This window comes from Mustela erminea, chromosome 4 (assembly GCF_009829155.1).
Source record: "Mustela erminea isolate mMusErm1 chromosome 4, mMusErm1.Pri, whole genome shotgun sequence".
In the NCBI taxonomy this organism is placed as follows: Eukaryota; Metazoa; Chordata; class Mammalia; order Carnivora; family Mustelidae; genus Mustela; species Mustela erminea.
Genome location: NC_045617.1, coordinates 77,073,780 through 77,094,950, shown reverse-complemented (window position 1 = coordinate 77,094,950; position 21,171 = coordinate 77,073,780). Strand labels below are relative to the sequence as shown.

General features: G+C 32.6%; 1 protein-coding gene and 1 long non-coding RNA gene across 4 annotated transcripts in view; one reads left to right on the top strand and one right to left on the bottom strand.

Moving 5' to 3' along the window:
• LOC116588503 overlaps positions 1-8,870 on the top strand; it is a 48,025-nt gene extending 39,155 nt beyond the window's left edge. For 2 of the 3 annotated variants that reach the window (XR_004284978.1, XR_004284977.1), the window contains 2 exons: positions 1,550-1,644; positions 8,598-8,870. This is a non-coding gene — a long non-coding RNA (uncharacterized LOC116588503). The remainder of the gene's footprint in view (positions 1-1,549; positions 1,645-8,597) is intronic. The other variant, XR_004284979.1, reaches the window with a different exon arrangement.
• The window catches only part of TRDN (triadin), a 379,114-nt gene that overhangs the window by 249,229 nt on the left and 108,714 nt on the right, over positions 1-21,171 (bottom strand). Inside the window, exons 7-9 of the mRNA XM_032339654.1 lie at positions 19,211-19,261; positions 11,826-11,996; positions 5,466-5,525 (exon numbers count right to left, since the gene is read on the bottom strand). Coding sequence (XP_032195545.1) covers positions 5,466-5,525; positions 11,826-11,996; positions 19,211-19,261 — 282 coding nt within the window. The remainder of the gene's footprint in view (positions 1-5,465; positions 5,526-11,825; positions 11,997-19,210; positions 19,262-21,171) is intronic.

Here is a 21,171-nt window from a genome sequence, read left to right as displayed (position 1 = left end):
CAACAGTATGTTAAACTTTAGTGATTAAGGTGAAAATGAAATTGATCACTCAAATGAAATCTCAGACTGTGAATTTTCATATAACAATGAGTTTTCTCAAGAATCAATGAGTGTATAATTCATTTCAAAGGACAGAAAGGAAACATGGTATTCTCATCCACTTAGTCTTTCAACCAGAAGGACTTTATCATGCAATATTTTGTAGCAAGAACCTAGCCTATCTCATCTGTTAGAAGGATATGTTATAGTACTTTTTCATCTTTTATAAAAATCTATGTGACAAAATTTGTGATTTTTAAGTGGGCAAATGCTAATGAAAGATAAAGGAGGTATCAGAATGAAATTAATAATGTATGCAAAAAATCATTGGATTTATCATTCTAAATAATGTTTATTAATCTAAAAAATGTCTCACAGTAATAAGATGGAGATGATACTTTTTCAATGAAATTGAGTCTCAAAGGTTTCAAAAACTCAACTGCTACATTTTGATGATCCGAACTCTAAAAGAACCAAAAATAATATTATGCTAGAACTTATTAAAAATGTTTGAAATCTGGAACTGGTAATATTGCAAATTTATGAATGAAAATTAATGGGCAGTTAGTTCATTTCTGAAGATGTTTCCAATTTGGAGTACATACACCTTCAAAATCAGGAAACTGATGAAATCAATTTTTAGTTTGCCATGTTTAAGCTCTTATCACAATTTTCACTATCCCTTTATTCTTACTTCCATAAACCATTTTTAAAATGATTTAAAATATTAAAAAAATTAAGAGGTCCAAGTGGTAAGTGGAGATAACTATTGTTCCTAGTATATGAGATTAGCATGTACATTTTCTAAGCCTCTGTTGCATGCTTATCAACTTATCCTTGGTTTTAAAGTTATGTATGCCATGTCTTATCTCTTTTCTGGACTATCAACTTACTGAGGGAATTCAACAAATATTTATGGAGTTAACATAAAAACTCCCAAACTTTTATTTTGTGAAAATAATTAGATGTTTGAAACTAAAGTGAGTATGTTTTCATGGAACAGTATTTTTTAGAGAAAAGTAAAGCAAGGCTGAATCTTACCTACTCTTTTCCATTATAGCCAATTGAGCTCTGAAATACATTAGATTAAATCACTAAATAACAGTGACTATAATGCAATTACATTTGACCTCTTCTCAGCAGGATCAAACCAAAAATGCAGTTAGGCACAACTGAAGTTCGAGAAAAAGATATTAATAAAATGAGAGTACCAACTTATTCCTTAAGGCTCTTTCTGGCTGTGGACTTAAAACCCATAGAATTGGAATACGAGCTGCCAAAGAATACCTTATTATGGTCAGAGAAGATTTTGATAGGTGAATACCTTCAATTTTAAGAGAGTAAATGACACAGAAAACAGAATAAATTACCTTAATACAAATTCTTGGCTCAAGTAAAAGTCAGATAGCAGCCAGAATTTCAATGGTTGGGATAACTTCTAAGTGATAAACTTTAACTTGTATTGAACTTTAATCATAATGGCTTTATGATTATGATTTTTTTCATACAGAGATGAAAAGGTGAAGAAGTGTTAAAATGACTAAGCAAAAACTAAGCAAAAAATATGAGGCCTGTTTCCTGCAAGGATTGGTTTCCTTATCTGTGGTAAATATAAAGATATTTGTGAGCCATGTGATTTTTTTTCCTTATTGAAATTTGCCTCTTGTTTAACTCAGTTGACTTCGCCCAGCAATGTATGCAATTCATTTGCCCCAGGAGGACCTTGATGAAGAGGAAATGTGAAATGCCTAACAAGATCATGAAGGTTCTTTTAAAGTCTACATAAATGAATGAATTTATGGGTATGGCTATCACTTAAGAAAAATGTGCTTAGTAATGAAGTATTGAAAAGGAAATTGGAGTTACTGGAAGGCTGATAAAGATAAAATATCTAGAGTCATTTATCTTGACCATCAGTACTATCAATTTCTAAAAGCAAAACAAAAAAAAATATGAAACACCATAAATTGAGTTTCTATGTAGCTACTAATGTCTTCTTTGACCAGTTTTCATAATTCTTTCATAAGAAAATGATAACTAGACTACCTTAACCCTAAAAAGGTGAATCATCAGATTCAGGACAGCCACCTTAGGAGAACAGGATCCATCTCCCTCCATTCCCTCCTCTCTCTCTCCTTCCCTCCCCCTCTCTTCCCTAAGACTGGTTAGGGACTATTCAAAACATGTTCTATAACATTGACCATGTGCACAATCAAGAGATCTAATGGCAGCATTGTTAGATCATTTAAGAGCAGCAGAGAGAATATTTCTAGAGAAGGGGGCACCTCAATATCCATAATACCCCTAAAATTATACATTGTACATATACATCTACTCCAATTTCCCATAGGGCCAGCCTTAATAGCATATACTCACTTTCTAGGTTTAAGTATAATTTTTTAAATTTTCCAACTTAACGTAGAGTGGGTCAGTATAGGAGAATTTTAATTAGATACTAAAAAATGATATGATCCTTACACTTTATGCTGGCTTATTGAGAAGGTCCCTGTATTTGAGGTGGGGATTGTTACTAACCATAAAATAGTGCATATTCACTACAGATTTAAAAAGAACAATTCAGTTCATTTTCAGGTATATCTTAGCTAGAAAAAAAGTGTTAAGACTATCTTTATTAGAAGTATTTTATTTAAAGGGATAGAAAGGCAAAACTTGGGACTTGTGTCATAGTGTCAGTACATTTCATTAGTAAGGTTTTGTAAAACTCAACTGTGATTTGGGTTACTTTTGAGGATGCGGCAACATTATATAAAGGAAGTGCTTTATCCCAAAGGGAAAAATCAAATTATAGTTTTAAAAACTCATTACCAATAATTAATAATGAACTCTAGCTAAATAATAACAGGTGTTCTACTAATCCCAAACAGAAACAGATGGAAGCACAAATGTTTTATAAATACTGGATACATGCAGAGCAATAAACTTGGCAGGAATTGTTTTATTCTCTAATTGTCAGTCAGAGTAGAAGTCTTATCACTTGCATTTTCTCTAAAGTAGTATGCCCAGATAAATCTTTTTTCTCATTCCTTATTTTTCAAAATGCAGACCATATTTTGTGCTTTCTTGCTCCATCTTATGTATTGTCTCACCAAGAAAAGTAATATAAATGTTCTCTCTCTACACCTATGAAGTTTCATAGAATTTATTAAATGAAACAATAGGCTTACCATACAGGTTTCCCTTCTCCAGCTTCTTCCTTTCCACCTCCTGAAATGCTGAAATACAGTATTTCCGCAGAAATACTGATCTACATATTCTTTAATTTCTTAGACATTATAGCAATCAGCCTACAAAATCATGATTGTACGTAGTTGAAACAAATTAGAAAGGCAATTTTAAATGTAATAAATGATATTAAGAAATCTAATCCTATAGCACTTGGGAATGATTTCCAGGAGTTAGAATATTAGATAGTGCTGCAGGTCTAAACTCATGGCTGTTTAGAAAATGTTCACATAGGACTTTAGAAGAGCTCTCCCTGAATGGTTAATAGCAGAATTCTCCTTAACTCCTCCAGAGATGGTTTCTTTGTTCCTTCTTAGCTTGATCTGTTGTTGAATTTTTGGAAAGAAGTTATCAGCTTTGTGACTATTAAACTCTTAGCATCCCTCATTGACTTTGACAATGTATGGTTCTCTCTGTCCTGTGATTTTCTTAGAATTTGTATTTTATGATCAATTAGTAGCTCTATGAACCATTTGGGGGCATGAGGAGTACATTATTTCCCTCTAATGGAATTTAAAACTCATGCTCATTAGAACATAGATTCGTGGTACATACAAGTAAACAGTTGATCTCTTCAAAGCAATATATGTGTAGAATATAACTTTCTTAAACTATCACAGTTAAATAAATTGGTCAGCAAATCTGTTAAGCTAAAATTGACTTAATGATGTATATAGACTGAAAGTCACCAATGTTGTTTCTTTCATGTGGGATATTCACTCACACAGTCTGTGCTATATTGAATGATTTAAAGAATAAAGTTATATTAGTATTTTGTGCATTTACTTAGATGCTTTATCAACAAATGTACAAGCTTGTTACTGTAAAGGATACTTTACAGTTACTGCAAGGACACTAAAGACCAGGTGGAGTTCCATGATTTGCTGAAGGGCCAATCCTGGAAAAGGAAGGGGTCAAGAATTACATCTGGATCCCATCCTTTTCTGTCACTGGCCCTTCAACCAAATGTTCAAAGCCCTGTTTTTTTTTCACTATATCATACTACTTTCCTGGATGTTTCCATCTAATTTTACTATGATACCATACACATACCTTGACAATCATTTTTGCCAAGTGAGTTATCATCCAAGTGAGTCACTATACTATTCAGTGTTTTCCCTCTCATTTCAGTTTCTTACTCAGTAAGAAAGTAAAAAAAGAAGAGTAAAAAGATTAAGAAAATGAAGAAGAGGACAAGGAGTGGAAATTAACTTGAATAAGCTACTGGGATTAATTTTCTGGAGAACCAAAATTCTCATGATCTTTAAATTTTTTAGGATCTTTAGATTTGTTATATATATTGTTTTATATGTATTTGTTATATATATTGTTATATATATTGTTTTAAATATGATATGTCCATTTGTCAATACATGCATAAATGTAATCATACATTTTGGAGTGATCTCCATAAAAGTAGTTTAGAGCCAATATATAGTTTGCTTTAAACAATCAGCTTCAGTTATTCTAACATAAATTAGCCCCTTCCTTAACAATACCATCTTCTTAGAATTGTTTCCCCAAACATAACATAGTAGTATCCATCTTTAAATCTGCAAAAGGCTTACTATAAGCAATCAAGCTATTCATTATTAATTAAGATATTAGTAAAGAATCCCTGGTTATACTCTGAGCAACAATTAAAGATAGGAGAGATGATAGATAAATTGCTTTTAGGAAAAATATTTCTCCATTGTGTTGACTATCTCCATCAGTAATAGATCTCTGGAATGGCTAACCCTGGTTCAAGTGAGAAAAAAACATTTTTTAAAAGAAATTAAATATCTGAATTGTGATGGATTTAATATGAATATTTTTCACTATTAAAAAAGATACTTTTATTGTCATAGGTCTTATATAAGGTTTACCAGAAATAACATGATTCACCTCTTCACTCCAAGATATTATTAAAGATATTAGTATTTTTTGTATATAAAGATATTAGCATTTTTTTTTTTTAGCTTTCAACTGAATTCATTTGCAATAGGCCATGCAGTAGTAGAAAGTAAAATTAAAGGCCTTAATGCCAGTTATTACTTGTGCTTTTTACTGGTTTTATTCTAGATCTACACATGCATTATGCAATTTTTAAAAATGAAAATACAGTTTAGTACATAAAAAAGCCAACAATCTTAGAAACAAAGACTGTTAAAACAGACGAGTACAAAAACTGTTTCCAATACCTGGTTTTAAATCCCCATGGACAAACATGTCAATCATATATCGACAGAACGCATACTGATCTGACAGAGTAGAAAGAAAAAGAGCAATGAAAAAATGTCATCAACACCTTTCTTCCTTCTAAGGAGAACTGGAGTAACAAAACAAACAAAATAGCACAATTCTATTTTAGTTACTACAATATTTTCTGTGAAGGAATAATTTGCACTCATATGAACACACAGGGAAAAAGACATAATAGATATAAGGTTCAATTTATTCCATACAAAAAGAATAACCTTAAAAAACTGAAACAGACTAGTTCAGGGTAATATCATACAGTTGTTCTTTCTTTTAATCAAAACGTTTTCCATCAAATTCATTAAAAAAGTCATCATATTAAAGCAATTTTTCTCATTGTTCATATATACACTTCCAATTATGAAACAAGTTTTACAAGAGGAAATTATTTCCAACTTGGAACATTTTACCAATTATTCTTTCCAAGCCCTTCTGCTAATTGTCTAAATGGAGCTATAGAACGTTTTCTTGAAAAGGCAAGCAGGAAGACTAACTCCTTTGCAATGTGTTAAGGATTCTGCATGGAAAGGCTGCTCAATTAGAAGAGTATGTGCAGGATAGACTTTCAGCATCACAGGATATCATTGTTAAGCTAATTAACTGAGTTTTCTTCATTGAAGCTATCTTGTGATCTTGACTAGTCTATGGTCTATGGAAAAAGTTAAGAAAAAAAAAACAAAGGATTTGTATATTTTGGCAAACTTGGTCAAATGATTTTAGAGTTCTTTTTTTATCCCCTTTTCCCTCTAAATTAAAGACATGGCAGTGAACTTTATGTTCTCACATAACTTTAGATTCTGCTGAGGTCATTCCAACCTAAATTTTAGTTGGTGAACTATTCCATAAGTTTTACCAGATCGTCTTTTAAAGCAGGCATATTATGAAATTAATCTTGTTAAAGATGATTTACATTTTAATGTTTCTAAGTAGGCATTTTATTAATCTAACAACTCCAAAAGTAGCTTTAGGACCAAGAGTTTATTCAATTTACACATCACACACCCTTAAGTGCTCGAAATCGTGTCTATCGAACATGTGAACTAATGAAACTTATTACTATATAATAAACACACATACAATGATTTTCATAGACCTTATTCTTTTTACAGTATTAATAATATTTTTAGAATAATCCATTTTACTATGAAATTCTGCCAGGTCTTTGAAAAAATAAATGTAGTTATTACAGTAAATGTTAAAATATAATCCTTTCATTAGTACCTAAATATGAGTAAGCCAAAACTCATGAAGTTTTAAGAATTTGCATGTGTGTTGGTTCTTGAATTACAGCACATTTTCCCACAGGTGAGGTGGGAAGTTAGAGGGAGGCTAGTTCTCAGTTCAAGTCCAGGAATCTATTTGTTCCTGGATGTACTAGATAATAACCAGGGTTTTTGAAACCAAGACACAGGAACCCTATGACACAGGAGAAAAGATTAACATAAAGAGTATTTTCTCTTTTCTGGACATAACTGTTTTCCTGAGCAAAATTCCAGGCTAGGAGATTTGGATCAAAGATAGAGCAAAACATAAAGTATATTTCCTTTTTATGGCAAATCTGAGGTTGAATAAGGGAAGACTTCCTGGAATTTGGATCAAAGATAGATCAAAACATACAGTATATTTCTTTATGGCAAATCTGAGGTTGAGTAAGGGAAGACTTCCTGGAATTTTTAAGCGTTCTCCTTTGTTTCAGTACCTTAAGTGACTATACTCTTCTTAGATTTGTCCTTCCTACAATGCAGAAGTAGTTTCAAAGGACAATTTAAATATCAAAAAGATGGGGCATGTGTCTAAATCCTAGAATATGCATTTTTAACAAACTCTTCAGAAGATCTAATTAGACTATATTCCAGAATCATTGATATAAAATACCTCCATTTTTTGTTTCTTTCACCATGATTCCTAGTGACACTATAGCTTTCAGCAACAGCAACAGAGAACATGTGTGTCTGAGAAGCTGAGAATGCAGTTTCCTGGAATTTGAAGGGTTTGGGCCATCCTCCAGAATGAAATGTTCTCTGCCCCCAAGTTATGATGGCATGTTTATGCACCTTACATGTAGAACAGTATACTGAATTAACTAAAATCTTCAGGCTTCAGAGTTTTTTTTTTTTTTTCCTTAACTGAGGGCTGACAGTAAAATAAAACTCTTTAGTTTCTATGTTAGATTATTACCAAGGTAAAATTCTTACATTTATTTTACCAATATTTTCTGGCTCCACAAGTCACTCATTTAATTAATGTACTGATAATCCTATGTGCTTTCAATTTAAGAAAGAAAATTCTTTATTCATTAAAAAAATGTTTATTTTTTTAATCAAGAAAATTGTTTGAGTTACAATTCTTAGGATGTTTCTGTTTTATTTGAGTAAAGTCATGATGTTGCGTCCTAATAGCATCAATAGGAAAATGAGAATATTTTACAGTATTTTAAGTTGAAAATTTTCACATATTTTAAGTCAGGATGCGAATTTCCATCTGTCCTGAGTGTTGGCCTTAACAACATGTAAGAATTCCAGGCAAGTATATGTTGAGCAGCCCCCAATGTGTCTGCTTCACCTAAGGATAAAGCAAAACCAAGCCTTCTTGATTTGGAAGATTCCTTTCATAGAAATGCTTCTTTAAAAATGCAACTCTAGGGGCGCCTGGGTGGCTCAGTGGGTTAAAGCCTCTGCCTTCGGCTCAGGTCATGGTCCCAGGGTCCTGGGATTGAGCCCCACATCGGGCTCTCTGCTCAGCAGGGAGCCTGCTTCCTCCTCTTTCTCTCTGCCTGCCTCTCTGCCTACTTGTGATCTCTGTCTGTCAAATAAATAAATAAAATCTTTAAAAATAAATAAATAAATAAATAAATAAATAAATAAATAAATATAAATAAAAATAAAAATGCGACTCAAGCATTAAACTAGGAAAATTTTTCTTAAATAAACACGAACTGTTCTATTATGCTAACTTTCATAGTTTTGTGATAATCATTCATATAATTTCATATTTGGTCACCACTTCTTAATTTTTTCCCCAAATGAACATTGTTTAAGAATAACACATGCTGACCACTTCTCTCCTCCTCACAGAGGCCTGATGGGTGTCATTCAGCTGCTGCCCCGCCCGTGTTCCTTGTGGAGTGGCAGCTGAGAGAACATGCATTTTGGGTGCAGAAGGTCAACAGAAGGGAAATTGTTAAACAAACAAAAAACCCTCATGTGAGCATGGGACATGTGTGGTCTTCTGCTCTATGGTAAATTCATATTTGCTATATTCCCTCTGCCTATCAAAATTTTGAAATAGTGATTGAAAAGAAGAAGATGAAGGAGGAGGAGGAGAAGGCAAAAGAGGAAGAGGAGAAAGAAGAATAGGAGGAGGTAGCGGAGGGGAAAGAAAAGAAAGAATGAGCATAGCAGTGGGGAGGTTTGGTTTGTTTGTTTGTTTGTTTCCTTGCCCATAGATTTGCCACAGACTATAGAAAATCAGAGAGCAATTCTTGATCATGTCAATCTTTCTTGCCCAACTTGCAGTAGATTAAGATTGGTCCATAAAAACTAGATTATGTGGTATATAAGTGTGTGTATAAGTTTATGGTAGGCATGTGCATACCTACGCATCTGATTCCCAGCGCTTTACATGGAAATGTATCATTTAAAAATACATAATATTAAGAGTAATTACATGTGAATATATTTTCATGTATCCTTTATAATTTTAAAATTGCCAATAAGTATGTGTGCTTCATGTAAAAATCTGTTTCCAGTGAAAGACCTGTAGGTCCTATTTATTTACAAAGAACTATTTAGAAATCTATCTGAAAAGGACTCAAATTCATTAAGACTAACTTAAGCTAAGCAAATAAATAATCCCTTACCCAAAGGAGAACTTACTCAACTATTTTACTAAATCATCAATACAAGAGTCTCAAAATCAGAGCCAACTGACAAATAGATTATTTTAAAAACATGCAATCTTTGTTTATCATGTTTAGTGGAAACCGTAATGTGATTCGGTTTTTTCTAAATAAATGTTCTTGAATCTTTGCTTAATTTAAAAAGAAATATGTTTATGTGTCTGACCAGGAACTGGAAGTGAAGTTTTGATTATTTACCTAATGATACAATTATTTTATTGATGGTAGCTGTCTTAATAGGAAGCCTTATTTTAGCGAATGCATTTACTTAGCTGATAAAATCACATTTATGCTTTTGTTTCTAACTTGAAGTGATATTTGAATGTCCTTTTAACATTAAGTGAGATAAATAGCTTTTATGTGGAAATAAAAACTGTAGATTGAAAATGAAAATGGTAATAGAATGCTATCTTTAATAATTCTGATTACTGATACAAATGAAATACAATCTATGTGACCTAGAAAATAAACATTATTTTAAATGTTCCAGTGATGTGTCTTCATCAATGAAATGTGCCCCCCCCCACAAAAAAACCCAAAGATACTAAAAATGGACATCAAAAAATTTATTCATGCTCATAGTTGCTAGATAAGTATTTTGATACTCCCGTATATAAGTGGAATGAATTTTTTTATATACTGTATTTATGGATAAAAAATAAAAATATACTTGGTACATTTCAGCTGGTTTCATGTGATTCTTTTCATTTTTAAGGAGAAATCTGAAATGCAAAGTATTTTAGGACCTTGATAATCATTTTAAATAGATATATCTATGAGTCAGAAGATTAATTTTTCTTTTTCTATCACAGTAAAGTAGTCCATTCAAAATATTTTTTCTTTACTTACTATAGCTTTGTTTTCTACCCTTATTATCACAAATAACATATAGTTTTAAGAGTGATATTATATATATTATGTATTATATAAAATAATAACCAATACTTCTAATTCTCTCAAGGCAATATAATTATTCTTTAGATTAAAGAATGGTTTAGGGCTCCAAAGTTTTAATCCCACTGTTTTTTTTAATGATCCACAGATTTTTAAATTTAGGTGATTTTCATTTATTTCAAAATTTTGTGGGTCACAAAAAGAAGAGACACATAAGGTTTTTTTCTTCTTTCTTTCCCTTTTAAAAATACACTTTCAAAAAATATGTGTCTTTTGTCAAATAAATCAAAATTTATAAATATTACTTGCGAATTCAAGGAAAAAAGTGACTCAAAACCAAAATACAAGAGAGGATTGGGACGGCAAATACCACATTACCCCTCTTGTAGGTGGAATCTAAAAGAAAAAAAAGTGTGGAGTGCAAATTTCATATCTTGTGTCTTATAATGGTGAAAATTATTTTCAGTTACACTGTTCAAATACCTTACTCTGTAATAAAGTTTACAAAATTTTTAATGAAAATCTCATAGAAACGATTCCTTTAATCCTCAAATATGACTATTCAAAACTACCAGAATAAAGGAAAGTTTTATTCTGCAACACCCCTAAGAAACATTTGTAGGAATAGCCCCATCCAGAGTAGATCCTATACAGGAAGCCTTAGGACTGTGTAGCAGCATAACACCCGCCGGGAATGGACTTCAGGAAAAACAGATTCCAAAAGGGAAAGAAATGTGGGACAAGCCCTCGGCTGCCCTCTGAAAACTACATGTTTTATGTTTCCACAGCAACTTTCCATAAAGAACTTCAGGTTTATACTTCACCTCCATTTAAATGCTCCAGATCTGTGAAGTAGGGATGTAAGGCTGACATCACTTATGAAGAGCTGCACAGGGTCAGATATAGAGATTTCTAAAGTCATTAATTCAGTCAGGGGAAGCTAGCAAAAAACTTGAGAGTTCTTTGTCCTATAACTTCCTGCTCATTAAATTAACTGAATTTTATAATTCAACGTATATTCTAAGCTATGTGCTTTTGCAGGGATACAGGAATGTATGGGTACTTTTTATGATACTTATTCTATATGATTTGAACATAGACCCCTTAAAAACCTCCCTGAAAATTGTTGTCATTATTCTTGGACTGCTCTTCTCCAAAGAGTAGGAAACATAAAGTTGCTTTTCTACCTCTTAATAGAAATCCCGTGTCTCAAGAATTTAACATTCATCCTCAACCTCCAAATAACTTCATATAATTAAGTCAAATCCTCTTTTAAAAATGCTTCAAAATACATCCTTAGATAGGTGAACACATTTTAGCCTTCCCATAAATGAACTTTAATTCCCACTTGTTGGATTTTCTTTCAGGTATATTGACTATATTTACTTAAACCAGTCTTTTTATTCCCATTTGAGTCTGATCTCGGTCTTTCTGAGTTTTTAATTTCACTGTATCTGCTTCTTGCCCAGTGTTCTCTTAGAACCTCTGGCCACCTCCTCTGAATGTTTACCTTTCTGTTCATGCTTGGACACGGCCACAGTCTCTTTCCCCTCCTTCTCTTTGGGCTTAGGTGGAGTTTTGTGTACTTCTTTGACTTTTGTAGCTGTTGGCTTCACTTTCTCTTGTTTCCCACCTTTCGCTTCCTTTTTAATCTTCTCTTCAGCCTTGGCTTTCCTCTCTTCTGTACAGTTAAAAACAAGTTGGATTATTTTTGCTTATTTAACAATACAGCATTTCATCTTTCATTGGTTGCTAAGAACAAAGAGGGAAAAGAAAAACAATAGAAAAAATAGTGTCCCTGATATACATACTTGTGACTATTATTATCTTTTATATTGTCTATGAAGTGACATGTTAGAGTACTTTAAAAAGATAGCTCACTTGCAAGTTGGACACTTTCTTAATTTGTACATGAAAACATTACCTTTTAGGTAGCTACCTGCTTAGCATATCAATAAGAAGCCATTTAAAATACACAGGGGATGTATATACAGGCCTGTTCAGTGAAAGGCAATACCCATACCAAGAAGCCTTTTTAAAAAGGATATAATCATTTTGTTCCATAAATTAAAAAATAAATAAATTTTAAGATATTTTTAAGAAATATCTTAAAAGTCATTCAATAAACTGAACAGAGTATTTTTTAAAAATAACTCTTGAGAGTATAAATGTGAAATTACTTGCACTGGTAGTGACTAAGAGAAATGAAACAATAAAATCTATTAAAGGATACATCAGAAACACTCAGACTCTAATGACTTGACTTTAAAGGAGATGGAAAGAGAGCAGAAATTGAGATATTAGATCCTGTTATCTTAAGTCAGAAATAATAATTCTAATGACTTTAATATATCCTAGTAAACAGAAAGGGTTTTAAATTAGAAAATATGTGTTAGTTACAACATATATGCCTATATATTCTACACACACATATTCCTCATTTGATATTCTATTCATTTGGGAGGAAGGAACTAGAAATGTGAACTAATCAGTTTGTGAGTCTTTCAATTATTTTACAAAAAGCAATAATAATATAGTACACATTTGTGGGAAATTGTTTATATAGATGCTGCATGCTAGACATTATTTATTCTATGGAACCAGACATAATCACTAGACACCACAGTAAGTCTGCTGCAATATGGACTCTCTCATGTCATTTGTCACGTTTTGTTTTCACTCATGTTGAAAAATTTGATGAAAATATTATAGTCAATTTTCTTGACTTTAGTACACTAAGCAATAATTTGAGACTAATATAAGATAATACCGTGAGGTCTCATGAAGAGAAGAATGAAAATGATAATTTCTGATGCTTACAAAACCAACACCATCTGCCATACTGCATTTTATTGAATGGACCAAACTTCCTAAAGACTGTGCCTCAAAAACTTCACAGGAAGATGATGCTACTATGTTAGAAGTATGAGGATATTCCTATGATCAAATAAATTCAGAAACACTAAAATCAGTTTTTTTCACTATGAAATTTCTCAAAACTAAAGCCTTTTGAGAATCTTCAAAGAAGGAGATTATTCTATGCACTGTTTTCCAAATTCCCAATGTCTCTGGGGCTTCCATAACTATATTCAATTGGGGATTTTCTTCTACTTCCTTTAAACCATTTTTAAATCTCCTCTGCAGGCTGCTGCTCTTTCCTACAGCAGATTCATAGATTTCTGCAACTGAAACCATCAGCTCTCTGAAAATGACTTTAAATCAACATTATTCCAGAACCTCATACCAAATATTTATTGGTTTCTGGCTACAGAGGAAGTTCCCCCTGAGACGCCAACACCTCAGACTCACACAATTCATCTATGTTCACCTAATGAACTCTTTCAGAGAGCTTAGCATGGCATGGGGTCAGAGCCAGTTGCTGGAGCTCTGAAGATGAGCAGGGTAGAAAAAGGTTAGGATAGCATTTAAAACCCTGCAAGACCTGGTTTTTGTCCTCTCTCTCCAATCATAGCATCTTTCCAAAAGTTTCTTCCTCCACTAGACTATTTTCTCTTTCTTTAATATCTCTTGTATTTTCTACATGTCAATTATTGTCAGGTTTCTTTCTTTATATTTTCTATGTTTTCCACATATATGAATTTTTTGGCTATCAGTGCCTGTGCAACTAAGTGCAAGGTCATTGGAATTAATCATTCTTTCACCTCAGCTTCAATTTACCTCAACTTGTTTTAAGGCATACCTGCTTTTCCTTGTTATATACCTTGTATTACAAATGATTGTTCACACATCTCTTTTCCCTACCAGAGAGAGCAACTTGAGGATGGGAATGATTTGTTCATTTTTGTAGCATCATAATGTCTAACATAATGGGTTTTTTTTTCATGGAAAACACAAAATACATGTTTACTGAATTAGTACTTTTGATCAAAAAGAGAGAACAGAACATATTTCACTGTACATATAGTACACATGTAACAGTAAAGTGTGAATATGTAGATAAGTATTTAAAGTGAACTTGACAAAACTTGAAAGATTTACCAACTTTTTTTTGTTTATACTTCTTGTGTGTGAAATTGTAATTTTTGTTACATTAAATGACACCTATCCACTTGTAGGCAGCACTTGATTTAACCTTAACTTCACAGCGTGGAATTAACAATACATGAAATTCAGATCTACCTTTAATGCCATAATAATTTATAAATGAGCAAAGATAATTTTCTTCAAGTTGACTACATTTAAAACAAATTTTTATTAGTGATTTTAGTATAAAAATAACAAAATTTTCCTTACCTATTTTAGACATTTGTCAGTGAGATTCATATTTGAAACAAATAACTTTGCCTCACATTAAAATGGGTAAGAACTCAACAATGATGTGGATATAATGAGATAAATACCATGATACTAAAGCAACACTTAACTGCTATTCATTTTTATCAAACTGGATAGATGTTCTTAAATTTTATGCCAAAATATTTTTACTGCTGTTGTTTCTTTTTTCTTTTCTTTTCTTTTTTAAGAATATAAGTAACATTTGGATTGAGGAGCTCACTAACGAATGAAAAAGCAAAAAGTACTATTCCACTATGTTCAAATCATCCAGTTCTATTTAGGAAGGTATTTAATTTATGATTTTTGTCAAATAAAAAATAAAATGGTTTAATCAAAAGAAAGGCATCAATATATTTAATTCACTTGGGAATGAGTCTTACCCATTAGTGACTGTACCAGAATCAAAATGTCTAATGCCAGAGTTGGGAAATCATATTATCCAATAAACATACTAACATACTATTCATTTTTGGATTTAGGATATAACAAATTTCAATTCTTATTCATAATGTTACTGCCAACTGCTTCATTTGCCTGTTCCTCAGTTTTTCTCATTAAAACAAAATTTACCACTGTCACTATTTCTTCCTTTAAGGTAACCATGAAGATAAGCAAAAATAATGTGAACAGAAGAATTTGGACACTGCAAAATAAGTACATAGGATTTCTAACACTAAATCCTCATATCCTGGGGCGCCTGGGTGGCTCAGCGGGTTAAAGCCTCTGCCTTCGGCTCGGGTCATGGTCCCAGGGTCCTGGGTTCAAGCCCCACATCGGGCTCTCTGCTCCGCAGTGAGTCTGCTTCCTCCTCTCTCTCTCTGCCTGCCTCTCTGCCTACTTGTGATCTCTGTCTGTCAAATAAATAAATAAAATCTTTAAAAAAAATCCTCATATCCTGTATTCCTATAGCTCTTTGGAGTTTTCCTAGAACTTAGGGTTTGATGTATAGCAGGGATTACTATATTATACCCATTTTATAGATGAGAAATCTAGGAATGAAAAACCTTTTGCCAAACATAGTGCCACTAATAAGGCAGAAGTAGAAGCAGTAGAAGAAGCAAAATGACTAACCCATTACACTAAATTGCATAATATTATTCATATTAATCTCCAAGGATGATACCAAAAATGTATTTTAAGACATATGAGGGGAGATATAAATATACACAAACTAGTGAGAACAACAGTCTTCTGAAAGTGATCAATAAATAGTAACCTCCCCTACTATCCAATACACACATATCTGGAGATCATAATTTTTCAGCCAGTTCGACAGCCTGGACCTGGCTTACCCCACTTGCTTCTCATGACATCACCTCCTCTTCTACTTCTTCCCTGTCTTTGTTATTTTTAATGAACTATAGGAATAGGCTAATCTTCACAATGAATATGAGGTTCTACACATGCACCAGGAAGGTCCTGAGGTGGTTCAGAGTTGCCACTCTTGGCCAGGCTGTGCTTGAAATAGAATATGAAATGTGCTGGGTTCCACAGGACTGTCTCTGATAATCAAAGTCTTCAGAGGGAGATTTTACTTTAACTCTGGTCATACCTCTCAAATACAATAGGTTATTTTGTTTCTAATTTAATTATCACATACTATAACCAATACCTTTTCAATCTTATTCTGTTTTCCCAAAAATTTCCCATTATGCAAAGAGAATTTCCTATGCACTTCCTATATTCCTAACAAAATGTATATATACATATATAAAATAAAAAAGGAAATTTATATTTGTGTGTGTATACACACACACAATTTATACATATATGTGCTGCCACATCTATCTCCCTCATAAGAATATAAGTATGTAAAGAAAATATTTGTGATTTGCAGCAGGCCAGGCTGGCCTCAAGATGGCCTGTCTGTGATCTCCACTTTTGAGTACTCATATGCTTGTGCAATCCTCTCCCCTTGAATATGGGCTGGCCTATGCATTTGTATATACATCTGAAGTAATATGTGACTTCCATGATTAGTCTACATAAGATTATTCTTGCCTTACTAGCTGATTCGCTCTCCTGCTAAGTTTGATGAAACCTGCTACATATTAGTGAGACTCATGGGGCAAGGAACAGAGAATGACTTCCAGCCACCAATCAGAAAGAACTGAGGCCCTGATTCAATAGGTCTTGAAGAACTGAATCTTGCCAACAATCATATAAATACTTTAGAAATTATCCTTCTCCAGTTGAGCTTGCAGATGGGACTGTATCTTTGTCTAATACTTTGAAGATGGCCTTGTGAGACATTGTGAAGCAGAGGACTGAGCTAAGCCATGCCCAGATTTTTGGCCCATGAAGCTGACATAATAAATGTGAATTGACTTCAGTTTCTAAATTTGTGGTAATTTTTTTCACAGTAGTAAATAACTGGTACAGTATTAAATAGATATTTTTTGAAGGAATAATTGATGCTTGAAAACCTTTATTTTTTGAAAGAATACTAGACTAATATTCAGTTCACTTGGGGTTTTGTCTTGGTTTAATTACATACTAGTTATATAATCTGGGCAAATTGTTTTTCTCCCTGAAGGTTGGTTTCTTTATCTGTTAAGTTAGGTAATTAGGTGAGATGATCTCTAATGTCCCTACTAGCTTTAAGGTTTCATATATATATGAATTTATTTTTTTCAAATCTGTCAAACCGAAGAGAACCAAATAGAATAAAATAAATCTCTTTTTAAACTATTTTATAACTAAAATAAACTTAGTTATAAATCTCATCTTAAGACTAATTTCATGCTACCTTCTAGGAAGAAAAGTTTTAGCTTATAATCCATCTATCTTAATAAAATGAAATTTAGTAACCTCATGAAAAAAATTTAGTAAAAAATGTATCTTTCTCAAATATTTAATTTTGCATTGGGTAGATAAACACATTGAATTAGGAAAGTAGATTCCAATGTTTATTTGGATGATTAGTCCCTTGAAAATACTGAATTGAGATTACTAAAATATACCAGTCACATAAAACCTGTATTTTAAAATAGGAAGAGGAAATTTAAATTTAGAAAATAAGATTGAACTATCAATTAGAATCCATTTTTTTTAGCATCAAACAATTGTCAAATAAATTTAGAATACTAAATTTATAATTTAATATTTATGTAATACTCCAAAATATATAAAATTACATTGATATTCTAATTTATTTGGGAAGGTATATTGTTAAGATACTTTTGATCTTCAATGGCTTAAAATATCAATATCAGTCAAGATATATGCATTAACTTTTCTTCTTAAAAATTAAATCTTAAATTTGAATCTTCTAAAATTAATTCAAAGTGTACTACTGGTCAAAAGCTGTAAACCAAATATAACGTGCTAGTTTCCTATCTCTGTAGTAGTAAATTACCACAAACTTAGATGCTTAACCAATATCCATTTAATATCTCCTAGTTTCCAAAGTACAAAAGTCTTGGCATAATATGGCTCAACTAAGTTTTCTGCTTAAGGTTCACAAGGCTAAAATCAAATTGCCAACAGGGTTGCATCTTTTACTGGAAGTTCTTGGGAAGATTCAATGTATTCAACATGTTGACAAAATTCTTCTCATGCTGTCTACGTGCTCCCCTCAATTATCAAGCTAGCAATGGGGGGCAAATCCTTCTCAGACTTCAAATCTTTCTCTTGTGTCATATCTCTATGCTTTAAAGGTTCATAAGATTACATTGAATCTTCGTGGATAATCCAGGATAATCTCCATATGTTAGATCAACCTTAATTACTTTTGCAAAGTGCTCTTTGCCATATAATATAATGTATCTATGGGGATGACAGCAAGGGGTAAAGGTCTTGGGGTTCCAAATTCTTCCCAACATGTGCAGAAAAGACTTTCATCTTCCTCTCACATTTTCAGAGTCCCCATTAAGTATTCAGTTTTATTATCTTTAAAATATTAAATTTTATTACTTACTTATTTTTTGAAAGATTATTTATTTATTTGAGAGAGAAAGAGAGAGAGAGTGAGTGTGAGACAGAAGGATTTCAAGCAGATAGGCAGGGTAGAGGGAGAAGCAGACTCCCTACTGAGCAGGGAATCTGATGTGGGGCTCCATCCCAGGACCCTGAGATCATGACCTGAGCCAAAGGCAGATACCTAACCGACTGAGCCACCTAGGTACCCTAAAATAGCAAATTTAAATGTAAGACAAAATTAATTTTTATGTAAAGGAAATGCTGTATGCTTGTAATTATCCAGCTCTCTGAAATCCAAACTGTAATCTTTTCAATGAAAAGAATTTAGTTCTAGAAATAATAAAGGGGGGTGGCTCTTGGTTGTCTCATTGGGTTAAGTGTCCAATTTAATCTCAGCTGAGGTCTTGATCTCAATGTTTTGAGTTTGAGCCCTGCATTAGGTTCCATGTTGGGTGTGAAGCAAGCAAAGAAGAGAGGGAGGGAGGAAGGGAGGGAGGAAGGAAGGAAGGGGAAGAAGAAAGAGAGAGAGAGAGGAAGGAAGGAAGGAAAGAGAAAGACAGAGAGAGAGAGGGAGGGAGGGAGGAAGAAGGAGGGAGAAGGAAAGAAAGAACGAACAGAGGGAAGGAGAGAGGGAAGAAAGAAAGAAGGGAAGGAGGAAAGAATAAAGGGAAAATTTACCTTTCTTTGTTTCTGCTTTTTCTTTTTTCTCAATTTTTTCCTTGTGAGTTGCTTAAACAGAAAATTTTATATATTAGTACATAATTTTAATAGATGTCAAGATCAAGCTTTCTTTTTACCTCAAATTTGATAGCCACCAGAATCATGCACTATTTTGAAGTAGACGACATTAATAAGCCTTATGTAGAAATAAAAAGATACCAATGTAATAATAACTGTACAAAGCCTGATTCAAAAGACTTGGCATGAAGATTTAGAAAGCATTTTGAAAGCTAGTTTCACTCTCCTTTTTAAAGTTATTATTTTAAATAGATAAAGTTTTTAGGAAAGACAGAGAGAACAAATTTAAAATAATTTGTCAAAAGATGTTATTTTATCAGGAAGAAACACTCTATGATTAATTAAAATAAATATTTAAATCAGAATTAAAGCTTTGGTTCAGAACAGTGTTTCTCAACAAGGACATAACTGACATTTGGGGAAGAATAATTTCTTACTATAAGGGACTGTCTTCTGCATTGATAAATGCTTAGCATCTGTGGTCGCTACTTTACCAAATGTCCTTCACTCTAATGAAAGTTTTTCCAAATAATCCCTGAGAAATAGCAACTTTGATAGAGAACGACCAATAAAGTATAATGTAATCACAAATGATTACTGATCAAGTGCAGCTTCTTAATTGAATAGTATTTAACATGATACCTGAAACATTATACCTTCTCATCCTTATGTAATAAAATAATAAATCAACGTGAATTTATTTCACTAACTTCTATTAAGCAAAGGAACCCTGAGACATACAGAAGTATGTGCAGATTAGCCATTGTTCAAATATATTAAACTGTGTGTGGTTTGGTAGTTTACCAAACCACCATACATTTTTCAACATTAATGTATTATTTATTGGAGAATAATGAGAATTAAAGAAATTATAGAAAATTAAATGAAAAAACAAGATATTTAATTAGACAATGGGGTTAAGGAAAGAGCCAAATTATTAGAGTAAAAAATTGGAGTCCCAATTACTTGCATTTCTGCAACTATATAATAAAAACACTAATGTCCATCAGGTTTACTTGTATTATAAAAGAAAAAATTGTGCCTATATGTGTAGTTAAAAAACTATTCTTTTAACATACAGTTGATGAATAGTTTCCCAGAATCTTGGAGATTTAAGGCAAACCTCGCAGAAAGTCTAAAGCACAATCCTCTTTTGAAAGCCAAGTGACGGTGGCAATTGCAGGGCTAAGGAAAGGGCTGGTGCACTGCTACCCACCCCTTCACCCCTTTCACCCTCCCCCGCCCACCACAGTATCAGCCTCTCAACCCCCCTGCCTTCTCCACTACCATTTGGGGTTATGGGTGATAGCTATGACAATGTTAGCTGAAGAAGCACTATGCCAAGCTAAGAAAGGCACAATTCACACAAGGTCATGGGGCCACAGTATAATAACTTTATAAAAAGCAAACTCCTTAGATATATAACAAATCAAAGACACTTAAAATGAAGCATTTTGTTCTGCTTTCCAATTTGAAAATTTCCCTTAACATTTATAATTTAGGGGCAATGAATTCTCAACTACTTTTTAACAAAAAATATTAAGCCACTGTGAAAGTTGAAAAAAATCGTGAGAAATATCGAATTATTTCATTTAGTCAGAGTACGTAGAACCTAATGCCAATAATTCTGCATAATTTAGTAGCAGAAGGGAAATGGACACCAGTTTCTAAAACAGATTGTGGCTATATTGAAATTCATGGATATTATTACTTAGTAAACATTAATAAAGCTATAATTATTTAATTCAAAATGTTAAATATGTGTATAGACTAAGGAAGATTGAAAAGTGTTTCAACTGATCTGATTCCTAAAATATTACAAAATATTCCAGCTAAGTGGAATGTTTTGCAGAAGATAACTCAGCAGGCTAGGCATATTTTGGATATATAAATCAGCCAAA